The following is a 13,836-nucleotide window of genomic DNA, read 5'->3' on the forward strand; positions in this document are numbered from 1 at the left end:
AGGTGTGCGGGGCGCCGATCTGGGAAGAGGCGCGCTCACCTTGAGGGGTTTGTAGCGACGGGGGGCGGGCTCCTCTTTGCCCAGAGCGGTGGGCTGCTGGTTGGCCGCCGTCAGCTGGTGGCGCTGGAACACCAGGGCCTCCTTGAACTCCTCCTGGGTTTTGGTCTCCAGAAGCTTCTGACGGAAGGAAATGTCCGAGAAGAGCGTGGCAAATGTCCTGCCCAGCTCCATGGCCGTCTTGGTGCTCTTCTGCAGGGCAAAATGGCCGCAAACCATCGGGGTTAATGTACAAGCAACTACCGGGTGCATCCCCCCGTGAAATCAAAAACTAGTCCATACAGTTGGTGCACCTTCTTTCCCTTGTAAATGTTCAATAACATGTAAACACCCTATCTCAAAAGAGAATCCCCCCACTCGCCCCTCCTGCACCCCTAAACAAACTTTTCAAGTCACAACTTCCACATCCTGACGCAAATATTTTAAGCGACATTTTTTGCAATACACCCCCTTGCAGCCCCTCACCCAGTGAAATGCTCCCAACGTTTTAAGCTACAAACCCCCTTTTCAAATCCCACCACAGTGACCACTCCCCCCCCCCCCACGCGCATGGACCATGAAAAAAGGCAATATTCCAAAAAGAATATCCAAAACCCTCCTGATGTTTTTCCCGCCATGTTGAAATATGAACGAGCCCACTGACAAGAACTGACATGAAAGGAATTTTTCATTAATACTTCATCCACATTTCACAGCTTTGCACCAAAAGTCACCTTTTGATCAACAGCTCCTCACTCACAGGCGCACATGAAGCCGCCGTCACTATCTTCACTCAATGCTAACATTAGTGTCCGAGTTAATTTGATTTTTTATTTTTTTTTTATCCCTCGCTGTGGGACACTTTCAAAGGGAAAACAAGCATTTTGGACTCAAACAAAGACAAATCACTCAACATATTATTTTGAGTGTGCAGTCAAAATGCTCAAAAACAGCCAGCGAGGAAGTTCAAAATCTGCCTCAAAAACAGGAAAGCGGACATTTCAAAATGAACTTTTGCAGATGACCACGACTAAAATACAACAACAAAAAAACCCACCATTCAAAGATATTTTTCCCCCCCACATTATGCTAATGAGACAAGCAGCTGAATTGAATGGTTTTTTTTGTTACCATTTTGCACGGCGCCAGGACCAGAATGACGTAACGGACCTCACAGCAGTTCTCCCCCCAGTTCTGAGGCCTCTCCAGCCGCGAGATGCACACGTGGCGCCGCTGGAGGTTCTTCAGATTGCACCTACGCACACACACATACAGCCACGCACGCACGCACGCACACGCACACACACACACACACACACACGCGCACACACACACACACACACACACACACACACACACACACACACACACACACACACACACACACACACAATTGAAAAGGAATGCCAAGGCTGCGTTGGCATGAAGGGACGCAGACAGTGTAGAATTTCTGTCCAACGCTGCTCGGTTTGATTTTGGACTTCATGGAAACCATTTTGGAATGTTGGAACAATCTCGTGGTTTTTATTTTTGTCGTCCCTAATTGAGATTTCGAATCGATGCGCTTCAATTAAGGGTGGTTTTCAATGAATCCTTGCGGCGCATCAAAGCAAGCGCATCGGCCACTCACAGTATGCAGAGCCAGGACTGCTGGTAGTGAACTCCCGTGTCCGTGGCCGTCACACCCTGGATGGTCTCGGACAAAAGGTGCACTGATGGGAACAACAACCATCAGGTGAGAAGAACATATAATACAGATGAGCATGCGGGCGCCCACTCATCCTTCAAATTCAAAGCCTGGTTTGGAACCCGAATCCAGACTTGAAACCGTACCACCGGGTTCAAATTTTAATTTGACAGCCGAGCACTTCCTCACATGTTCTGTTTGGAACTCAAATCCTCGTATGAAATCCTAATTTTGTTTCCCACCACGTGCCGCGCCTCAGCCAATTGAGCGGATCGCGTTCACGGCGGTGAACGACATCCGTCACCATGGCGACCCCTGGCGGAACGGCGGTCGCCACCCGTTGATAAAAGACCAGCGCGAGCGACAAGAAAGAAAAGAAGAGAAGCTGAAGGGGAAGATTTTAGTTCAATTCAATTAGTATCGCATGGCAAAACCTCCGTCAGGAATCAGGCAAGAATTTGGACTAACGGGCCCAATTTAAAAGCCAAAGTAATGCTTCAAAGCTCACCGTGGAACGCTCGAAGCCCAAACTCTGTCCCAAATTTGAAACCAAATTGTCTCGAATCGCCAACTTGAAAGTCTAACCAAGGCCACGTGGTAGAGTGAGGACTACAGCCGATTAGTCACGCAGAGGAGATTTGCTTTCAGTTTGATATTTGCTGCCTTTGCTGAGGTCAGCTCACTCTGAGCGCACCGTGACAAAAGATGAGAGGAGCCAAAGAACATTCAATATCGTTTTTTGGCTCCACGTCAGCCTGTTTCCCCTGAACTATCGCTGGCCGGTATCGGTCTTTCACAAGTTGATATCGGGCATTGCTATTGATACCTGACATCAATCCTTGCCCACCCCTGAACTAACTACTAATTTGGGTCTGAAATGTTGCCATCCTAATTTGCTTACTTTGCTTTCCAGAACTATTTTGAAAGCAGCCTTTTTGAAATCCTGCTGAAAATCTCACGAGAACGTCCCGGCTGGGCCTCATATTTCAAATTCGTCTCATAATAACCCAAACGTGGCTTCTGATATGCGTCGGATTGGCTGGCTGGAGGTTGAGGTGCATCTTTGGAGGTGACCTCAATAAAAGCCCACAATCTTATGCAGCCACCGAGATTAACTGTCTGTCAGACGTGCGCACGCGCACACGCACACGCAGAAGAATGATTGGTTTCCCTCGTGGCCGGCGGAAGGCCCGGTGAAGGAGGTGATTAAATGAGACGAGGTGGCAGATGAAACACTTATTCGCGACGGAAGCATACATCACGGGCCAATCACCACGCGGCACGCCGATGATGTCATGCCACACTGATGAGTGTGTATGTGAAGGGGGGGTCGTCGAGAGGGGTGCAAATCCGCGAGGACGTAGCATGGAGGCGAGGTCGAGTGGCACTGACATGCTACGCTAAATTGCAGTTATGTAACCTCGCCGCCCCAGAAAACCGACAAATGATAAAGAGGACGCTAACGTGTCGTGCAAACTCGCAATGACAAAACATTTACCAAGAAAACCGGAAAGTAGCTTGCAAACTATCATGACCAAAATATAAAAGGCTCAAATGTGTCATAACTCCGGGCAGAAGATGGATTCAGGCAGATGGGCGCGTTGATGAACAGTCACGGGTGGAATGGCGACGCGATGGATGGCGACAGTGATGGTGACGGCAGCAAAGAAATGACGTCAGAATATTTGGACACTTTGTGGTTGCTTACCGTCATCAAAGAAAACAAAACTGTCTGCGTGCAAAACAAAAGAAGAAGAAAGAGGAGGCATATAAAGTCACAGGTCAAAAGAAAGTTTCAACATTTTCTCTTTTGTGGTTAATACAGAGCCCCACAAATTCTGCCCGGCAACAGGTTTTCACGTGACCACGACAAAATAATCATCCGAGCGCCAAGCAAAAAAATATCACAGACTAACAACCATCTCTGGGTCCAACAGGAGTTTGCTTTTACCCCCCCCCCCCCCATTGAATTTCTAATCATGACAAACTCTTGCTCTTGACTGCTCAGACCAACCGCCGCGCTCTAGGCAAAGTTCTGTAGTTGCGCTAACTAGGCGATGATGTCTTTGTGTGGTGTCGGTGGCCCAACCAACACTTTGGATTATATTGGAAAACAGTTTTGCATGGGCACAGGGACAAAAAAAATTTGGGAAATGGAGGCCTGCTGTATCTTAAATCCCCAGAACGACTTTTTTAGGCTGCCTTTCGCGAGCTTCTGTGAATTCTGCCCGGCAACAGGTGACCACAAGCAAATTTGTTGTTAACTGGCTGTTATTTCCATAGTCGATATGTGTCTAATTTGGCTGCATGCAAATCGGTAGCATGTTTGCTTGCATAACTGACAAAATGTTACATCACAGCTGCAGTGTTGGCGCAGCTAATTAGCTCCTGGCTGGCTCGCGTCGGCCATGATTGTTGTTGTTGCTCTAAGATGTTTCCTCAGGAGGAAAAAGCTGCTCAGGTTTTTGGACCGAATTAAAAAGTATCGCCCACTGGCTCCGAGCTAACGGGAGGGTTATTCCAGTGCATCTCCACCCCTGTTAAAAGGTTGCGCAGAGGAAATATAAATGCTACACTAACCTTCAATGTGTGACAGCGCTTGTATTTCCCATTAATATTCCAGTAAACATTTTTTTTCTTGTACCCTTCACTGAGTGCAGTGATTTTGCAAAACACCATCCAGCAGATGGCGCTGAGGTGGAAAAAAAAAAGACTTGCATGAAGAGCATCTCCTCACAAGAAGGAGGTGGCTGCCATGTTGGAGAGCCGTTTGAGTAGCTCAGCTAGCAATGGATGACACCATTCAATTAGCACCTGGCCCACGCGTCGCCCGCCGCCCACCCAACGGTCCCGCTGGACGCAGAGCGTGCCGCGACATGCCGAGCGGCCGTCACCTCGGCGAACCTTGGCTAACGGCGTCGATTAACAAATCTGTTTCTTGTCAACAACACAGAGTTGGAGTTAAAATCCACTTGAAGAGACAGTTGAGATGCGAACATCCCTCCGGGACACACGATCACATCATTTCTGAGCGATAGCGGTCAAGTCTTTATGTCAACATCAGAGATGCACAGATTCGCAGACATTTTCAAGTATTTCTAAACAGTAGGAGGTACTTTCAGATCAGTGCTGATAAGTGTGGTCACTTGAAAAGATACTTGAAGATAACTGTTGCATAATTTGCATAATTTCAACAAATTGAATTTAGTGCAGGTAGTGGTGGACGGTACTCACCGTTGACTTCCTGCGCGCCGGCGTCAGTGAAGAGTAAACTCATGATGTCCTCAAAGTTGCACCCTGGCTCTGGGGCGTTGTCATCCTGTCCAACGTGTCTCAGCATTCTCTTCAGGACGTCGTCCAGCGACGCCGCTGTCTCATCCAAGAGGATGCTGGCACGGGCCAGGAAGCCGTCAAGGTCGCGGTGGGCGCGGATCTCTTCCTCGAAGTTCATCAACTTCACATACTGCGCGACGTACACCACGTTAGCATTGCTAGCTGAGCTACTTAACAACTCCACTGCTACACGTTAGCATAGCGACTGTGGGAATGCCCAAGAAGTTCAAGATGTTCCGAGATTAATATGATGGAGATATACAAAGCATTCTAGACATTTCAGTACTTTGCTCGATGAAAAGCCAAGAAAGCATCAGAATCTTTCAACAGACGCTTGAATGGACGGCAAGATGATTACGGGTCGATAATGAGCGTAGCCATCCAAACCACCCTCCCACCGCCACAGAAAAAGCACCCCCCTACCCGTGTATTGATCGAGGGATTGGCAAAAATCCCGAAGACGGGTGAAAGCCCCCGCTGCTCTTTGCAAAACATGAAAGGACGTCTTTATGGAAGACATAGTGACACAGCGCATTGTCACACTGTGTTTGTTTGCGTGTCTGGAGACGCGGGTGGGCGGCTATTTTGGGTTCTCGTCAACCGCGCGTATTCTTTTTTCCAGGAAGAAAATAACATCTTTAGATCAAAAGCAGTGTGCAGAAGACATGGAGCTGCTGCAGTGAGCAAATGCACACAAATGTTAAAAGTGCTCATTTGACGACGACGCGTGCTTAAATGGCAAAAACTAAGTTCAGTTTCCAAGCTAACAGAAAATTCAAACGTGATGACATTCATCGTTATATGTTTGTTGTATGTTTACAAAAACGTCCCTGGTTAGGACATGCACTTTGTATTGTCGCGCTTTGCCGTTAACAAGCACTATGCCCGCTAGCTCGCGAAAGCAACAAAGTCACCGGAGGCTTACCCTCCTGGATGTGTTGAGCAGCACGCAGCCGGAGTCGTCGCTCTCTGCACGGGGAGCAAAACAAAAGACAATTAGAGAGGATGTTCGACAACACACACTTTGACAACAAAAAGTTTTCAAGACAACTCGAGAAGGAAAGTTACGTTTATTCACGACGATAGTTACCGACGAGTCAAGAGATGTGCGCTGAAATTCATGGCCGGTGAGGCACCGAGATAAAAATTGGATGAGCAAATTTATAAACTAAGCAGACAAATTTAAACAACAGCAATTGGTTGACATCACTATAAAATGATTCAACTACATTTTTTTTACGAGGCGCTATATGCCTCAGCCGTCACGTTAGCTGTGGTTTTATGTGCTTGGCAAAACTATCATAAGTGGCTTGGGCAGATTATTCAAGAATTCTTATCATGCCTATATTTCAAGCAAATCAGGTTGAGAAATCAAGACAACGAGGAGATCTTTTCCTCTGAAAAGCCAAAAAGAACAAGAACGAGGAGGAGGCGAGGAGGGATCGTTGAGAGGCGAGGCCGTTTCTCCGATAAGGCTTTTAATCTGCACGTGTTTCCGAGCTCTGCGGCAACAGAAGACAAAAAAAAAAAAAAAGTCTTGACTACTGGGGGAAAACCTTTCATGCCAGCCGCTGTTACGTAAGGGCGCTTAGTGTCTAGCGGGGGGACAACGTTATTAGCTTTAGCGCGGGCTTTCCTCCGTGGCCTGTCGGGGAATCAATGGGAGCTTAGGGAAGACGTCGTCTCTGCTGCGTGACCGGCATGTTGGGGTGGTGGTGTGTGTTTGGAGGGGGGGGGGGGGGCGCACGTGGCCTGGCTGGTCGACACCACGCTCTAATTGCTGTCAGGCGGGCATGCTAAGAAGATCATTTTTACATCCATAGAAGAAGACGATTAGCGACACGCCTCAGCTGACATTGAGTCATCCTTTTTAACAATGGCGACAATGAAGGATGGTCATCAAGGGAGAAACCGACTCATGACATTCCACATTCAAACTCACTCCAACTGTAAAGTCTTGAGAACCGACTAGTGACACCGTAGAAATTGAAGGGTGCATTTATTTATTTTTTTTAAAGGATGTAATGGTGCTATTTTACCAAGAATTGTGATATCGATCCAGAATTGTCCCAATTTGCTTTTGAGGACGTCGCTAAAAGATAAAAAGGAACATGAAGTCAACTTCATCCCGTGCAAAAAGAAAAGCGTGAGATTTATCTGCGCGTCGACCTTTGGGTAAACAATAAATCTGCGCTCAACCGAGTGCCACAAATGGATGACTCAATCATATTTGACAAAATGATGAGTCAATAATATTTGACGGTGACGGGGTTTAACGGCACGCATCCTCACATCCCATCATTGACTCGCCACCATTAATCTTGGACACATAACATAGCGTTAGCTCGTCTGCAGTTAAACATCCAGCAGACACCATGCACGTCTTTGCTGAAAAGGTCGAGGGAAAAAAACGAGGCGACAACGGCAGCGGAAAGCAAGTGTGTGTGTGTGTGTGTGTGTGTGTGTGTGTGTGTGTGTGTGTGTGTGTGTGTGTGATTGTGTGTGATTGTGTGTGCGTGAGTGTGGGCGTGTGTCGAACTGGCAGCCATTCCAAAACACCAGCGGTCACATGACTCGTCTCAAAACATCTTTTCCCATTGATGTCAATGGAAATGCTATTAATGTGTTCCAGCATTTTTGAAATGTCAGAAACAATTTAAAATAGCATATTGTCATATCATGCTAGGGTTAGTTATTAACACTGTGTGTCTGTCTTTTATTTGGTTGCAGTTTATTTTCGAACCCACTATTCAGATGCTGACCTACATAGCCACTCAGAAGACACACACCATTGTGCAACATCCCACAGCAGTAAAAATAATACTGCTAATTTTACTGCCGTCAATCAGAAGGCAACACCAAGGAGTCAAAACAACTTAAAAGCCCACCGCCGAGGCCAAATGCTCCCAGTTTGGAACTAACTTCAAATATTTTTTTTTGTTTACATCTCAAAGTGAATCTACAACAGTGTTAGCTTCTCTGAGTTAGCACTTATTTACAGAGCTAGCCTCTTTAAGTGATTACACTGACCTGGTCCAGGTGTGACCTGGTTGTCATAAAGATGGACGTCATCTGCGGAGGTGATGGGTGAGTCCTGGACTTCCCCTGGGCCCTCGTGTTCCTCGTCCGGCTCCACCTCCCTCAGCTCTGAGGACACCAAGACACGACGTCAGATGTTTTAGGTAAATAAATAAATGTCATTTTCTGTCCTCAAATGTTCTGTTCAAATGTTAACCAGCCTACCATTTAGTGTCTTCGCATCTATTTGTCACATGTCTTTGTCATCACGTTCTCTCTCTGTATGTGAGACAGTTCATCTAGTTAAAACTCACCCATTTCCTGAAAGAAGTATCCATTCTTGGACATGCCACAAGGAGGCGCCTCTGCTGGAAGGAAAAAGATGTCAAGGGGGGTGTTCCACGTTGGTGTGATCATAAAGGAAACAAAACACCAACACGAGACTTAATATGACTATGAGCCCACAAAATCATTGCATTGGGGCGAGGTCCTTGAAAGTGACCTGTTAGTGCTAGCAATGAAAACAAAATGTGATCGACATCCACAAGGTCATCATCATCATAGCTTGTCACGCCAAACAGGTAACCTTTCTAGGGTGTTCTGATTCACATTCAGCAAGTCAGCGTTGTTCAGGCTGCATGATCTCGGAGGATATGCTTGATGGTCTGGGCGCCTATTCCAGACTCACGCAACTGCTAAAGCATGGTTGGACTGTTTTGGCATGTAATGTTAGGATTGGTCTCCTTACGGATTAACAGGGTCACGATGAGAACGTTCCAAACTTGACCCACAACGTGAACTGCTAGTACTAAGAACGCAAAGAAAATTGCGGCAGAGCTCAGTCAGATGACCTGCTAGCACTAACAATACATACATCCATGTTTTACCAATAATTAATTAGCAGTGTGGCTAACGCTACATGCTACAATTGAACAGTCAAAATTTGACTTGAATTTACTTTGCACAGCATATGGTTTGACTTGCCTGACCAAAATCTATGAAAACATTTTTACTAGCCACGAACCCTAATATTTAATATTCATGAATCAGTGCTAAAGGTGGTGATGTTTTTTTTTTTTTCCTGGCTGCCGTGCACTCATTCGGAAGAAACTGACCCGTTCGCCAGTACGTCAGCACGAACGCTAACGTCGCTTTAAATGTCGCCGACCTGGAAGGTGACATTTTAGAAATGCCGGTGGGGGAAAAAAACTAAGCTGGTAATTTTCACTTTAACCTCGCCAAAGTGTCGCAGCTGTCACACTGTACGATGATGAAATTCACTCGAGCTCAACGACCCTGTCTGGACATCTGCCAACATGTGAAGAAACCTCATGACAGTCTTTTGGGAATGACTTAAGTGGAGGCACGCGAGCGACAATGTGGAGCAACCACTTGTTAATGTCGACACCACAAAAGATTGTGGGAGGCTTCACATCCCTGTAGTTGGCAAATATGAACTATTATTATATTCAATGTTTTTCACATTTTATGCTACAACTGTACTCATTTATCACTGCCCCAACATTTGTGAAGTTGTAGCATTAGCGCTCGCCCTAACAAACGACAGAAGAAAAACATCTACCGTGTGGTCGCCATGGCAACGATCGTGAGAGTTTTCTCCCTGGTTTCGTAAGCAGATGATTTTTCTTTTAGGTCTACATTTTGCGGTTGCACGACTCCCTCGTGATGTTTTGACGAGCTTAGCGTGGCAACCAACCACTTTAATTGACAACAAGAAGAAGCGCCACAGATTTTTAGCACTGGCTGAATGGAGCCTCATCTGATCGATGTTTCCATCCCAACAACCTTGAAGTGCTGTGATTCGGCAGTAGCGATGAGAAAGAAAGAGAGAAAAAAAAAGAACTTTTGTTTCCCCCTAAAGTATGATTGTGAAGGAACGACGCACCCTCGCAGCTAAACTCCGTTTATGATTCAGTGACTCGCCAAGAGAGCACGACGAGGCGACATTTGTCGAAACTTTGTTTTGTTTACAGCTCACCACAAAAAAACATGCGCCCTCGTTCTAATGCCGTTTTTCATTCAAAGCTAATTTATAACCAAAGTACCCTCATAGGATTTTGAAAGGCAAATTTTCTCGAAAGGCTTTCAAATAAAAAGCGCCAGGCAGCAACGAGTATGTTGACATCCCAAGGTCAAGAACGCACATTGTTGCCTTGACTCGAGCGAATTCATTTTGGACTTTGCTTGTGAAGGCCACGTTCACATTTGCATGGCGGCTGCACTGCGACGAGCTGAAAGCAAAATGGCTGGCGCGTCATGCGGACTTGCTGTGCTTTTCTGTCACCGCCAAAGTTACATCTTATGTACGCGCACGTTTCATGCGGTGCGGACTCGACGTGACAACATGTGGCGGGCTCTCCTCGCGGGAAGGAAGGAAGGCGGCGCGGCACAAATGAAAAGCGGCAAGCAAGCCAGAGAGGGAGCGGCCAGGCTTTTGCGCTGGTAGCGTTTTGCGCTCCGTGGTGGCGGCGGCAAGAGAGAGAGAGAGGAGAGGGGGGGGGGGGGGGGGGAGCAATGGAGGCAAGAAGACGCTGCTGGCGCCTGGATTTAATTGAGGCGAAGCAAGAAGAGAATGTGCGAGCAATTAGCAGGAATTCCCTCGCCGCGCGCGCGCACACGCAAGCACAGACACACACGGACACGGACACACACGCCTGTAGCACGCTTGTGTCGTGTCACATAAAAGCATTATTAGCAGTCCAGGCCACGTTCTGAGTCACATTTTAATATTCTTTAACTGTCTTCCATGTGTAACAATGAGTTTCGCACTGTTTATAGAAAATGTGATAGCAACAAGACAGCGAGCCAACATTTTCTACAGATTCTTTACAAGTCACGTCTGCAATCAGCCTTCGGAAAAGTTTCTCTGAGTGTAAAAAGAAAACAAAAAAAAATTGTGGAAATTTGTCATCCCGCTGTAAAAATGAGGGACCTGTGTTTCAAATTGGGTCAAGGGACGAGAACCACAGGATTTTTTTTTTTTTGCAATATTGCAAAATTGCTAAAATTTGTTGTGGTTACACCTAAGTTACCCACAAAACTTGACTTGGCCACTCAATTCTGACTAAAGTCAAATTTAGCGCCAAAAAACAACAAATGTCCTGTGAAAAAATCCCCACAAATTTTCAAATTCTCAAGTACCGTCTAATTTTCATAACGATAAGAGCCTATAAGAAAACATTTCGAAAATTCAAACTTGAACCAAAACAACATGCGCATAAGAACTTGTTTTCAAATGATGCAATCTCTCAGATGAACGCGCGTGTAATTATTTGAATATGCGCGCGTGCGCGTCACTTACAAACCCGTGCGAGTGCGCATGCCGCTATCTTGTCTCATTTCTCAAACTCTCCAAATTTTTCTGCACATACAAATGTCCTGTGAAAAAATCCCCACAAATTTTCTAATTCTCAAGTACCGTCTAATTTTCATAACGATAAGAGGCTATAAGAAAACATTTAGAAAATTCAAACTTGAACAAAAGGACATAAGAACTTGTTTTCAGATGATGCAATCTCTCAGATGAACGCGCGTGTAATTATTTGAATATGCGCGCGTGTGCGTCACTTACAAACCCGTGCGAGTGCGCATTCCGCTATCTTGTCTCATTTCTCAAACTCTCCAAATTTTTTTCAAATGTCCTGTGAAAAAATCCCCACAAATTTTCAAATCCTCAAGTACCGTCTAATTTTCATAACGATAAGAGGCTATAACAAAACATTTTGAAAATTCAAACTTGAACCAAAACAACATGCGCATAAGAATTTGTTTTCAGATGATGCAATCTCTCAGATGAACGCGCGTGTAATTATTTGAATATGCGTGCGTCACTTACAAACCCATGCGAGTGCGCATGCCGCTATCTTGTCTCATTTCTCAAACTCTTAAATTTTTTCTGCACATAATAACGTGTGTACTGTATCATCATTTGGATGCACGCAGATGGCGGCTCGTCGGCCGCGGTGCGTGAGACGCGTTGCCAGCGGTGAATACTGATCAGAGATCAGAGTCACGTTGGCACACGCGACTGCGCCCACACATACAAGGATGCAAACGCACACACACATCCAAATTATGATACATGCAAATAGACCCACAAAAATAATGAGACGGGACATGAAAGCGGTGCACACGCACAAGCGGCTCTTTCAAGTAGTTGAATTTCATGAACGACACTCTCAGGTTTTATGCACACTAACGTGTGCACATGCACGAATGTGTCGGTGAAACGGGTGACAATGTGACGCTGTGCTATGACTTGCCAGCAGGCGGTGCGCTCACATTTATATTCATGTACGTATTTGTTGCATATAATTTGACTCGAATGAATAAAAACTGAAGTGGATGCACGTCAAGTGTGTGTGTGCGCGTTTGTTTCGAGCGGTGACCTTGAACGAGTGTCAATGACATTGAGCGTGGAGGTCATCTATGCGAAGAATGAAATCGATACATGCGGTAGACTTTTTCTTTGGCTTTTTTGGCAGCAACAAGTCTTACAAAGGTTGACCAGAGAAAAGCTGCAGCGGCGAAATATTTTCTAGAATCGAGTATCTACCGATTCTCCTGTCAATTCAGGGATAAATATTTGGCAATATTAAACAAATAGTAACGTGAATATAAAAAGTCTACACACCCGTTTGAATGACACCAAGATAAATAATTTCTAATCTTTTTCCATGGAGAAAGTAAACACAGATTAAATGGGAGTGGCCCCAAATAAAGTTCAGATGTTCTAGTAGTAGTAATAATCACAATTCCTGACTAAAATACAAGAACAGTAAAGATTTTTTTTCAACCACCATGTGCAAATTATTAATCTGATTTATAGTGGCTGTTTGTGAAATGTCGGTCTCGTTTCTTCATCATTTTTTTATTTTTTTTATTTTAAAATTTTAGAGGAACGTTTTTCTTTTTTATACACATATCTGGCCGTTAAGCATGCTAAAATGTGATGTTCAGCATGTCCTGTGTGATTAAATTCGAAAGAGACAATTTCCTACGGCTCTGGATTGCAGTTCAACTTTCCAGGTGTGTGCCAGCCAACTAGAGGTCAAAAGGCCAACCGTGGCCCCCTCGAGAGCATTGGTGCTAACGTTAATGAGATCATCCGACACGTGGCTAACGTGAGCTTTCGTCATCAGCAACTGATATGCAAATGAGCCAGCAATATTATGCAAGGGACACGCTGGTGTCCACACTCATAATCCTAGCGCATACGCACGCACACACACACGAGCACGTACACACACGAGCACGTACACACACACACACACGCACACACACACACAACACACACACACACACACACACACACAACACACACACACACACACACACGATACCTTACCAGCCAAAACAGATGTGAGGTAGCTGCATCGCACCTCCAAATTGAGTCTCAGAGGACACACACACACAGGAAGTCACAACACGCACGTAAACTCATACGCAATGATAGACGCTCGTGCACGCGGACACGCGCACGAGAAAGTGCATTATTGCCTTTTCTCCGCATTCCAGCTGCTCCTGCTAGCCAGGTAGGACGTTTGTCAGCCTCCTGACATAAACAAGACGGAGTAGGGAGGGGGTGCATTCATTTTGTGTGTGTGTGTGGGGGGGGGGCTGTTTTCCTGGAAGACCCCCTCCAAGCAGAAAAAGTCAAATGAGTCAGTTGCATACGGAGCAAAAACAACAAACATCTGGTGTGGAAGTGCGTTTAAAAAAAGGGGGGGCGGGGGTCAAAT

General features: G+C 45.8%; 1 protein-coding gene across 7 annotated transcripts in view; it reads right to left on the reverse strand.

Annotated features, from left to right (window-relative positions):
- Positions 1 to 13,836, reverse strand: part of slc4a11 (solute carrier family 4 member 11) — a 29,272-nt gene that overhangs the window by 9,912 nt on the left and 5,524 nt on the right. For 5 of the 7 annotated variants that reach the window (XR_015068359.1, XM_085932394.1, XM_085932393.1 and 2 more), the window contains exons 2-8: positions 8,389 to 8,442; positions 8,087 to 8,203; positions 5,982 to 6,025; positions 4,958 to 5,186; positions 1,667 to 1,748; positions 1,168 to 1,291; positions 40 to 249 (exon numbers count right to left, since the gene is read on the reverse strand). Coding sequence is in view for 6 of the 7 variants with exons in the window: in XM_085932394.1 (XP_085788520.1) it covers positions 40 to 249; positions 1,168 to 1,291; positions 1,667 to 1,748; positions 4,958 to 5,186; positions 5,982 to 6,025; positions 8,087 to 8,203; positions 8,389 to 8,442 (860 nt within the window). In the remaining variant the exon portion in view is untranslated. The remainder of the gene's footprint in view (positions 1 to 39; positions 250 to 1,167; positions 1,292 to 1,666; positions 1,749 to 4,957; positions 5,187 to 5,981; positions 6,026 to 8,086; positions 8,204 to 8,388; positions 8,443 to 13,836) is intronic. The other 2 variants (XM_085932391.1, XM_085932392.1) reach the window with 1 other exon arrangement.

Source organism: Syngnathus leptorhynchus, chromosome 15 (genome assembly GCF_054491065.1).
Source record: "Syngnathus leptorhynchus isolate UIUO chromosome 15, UIUO_Slep, whole genome shotgun sequence".
Classification (NCBI taxonomy): Eukaryota; Metazoa; Chordata; class Actinopteri; order Syngnathiformes; family Syngnathidae; genus Syngnathus; species Syngnathus leptorhynchus.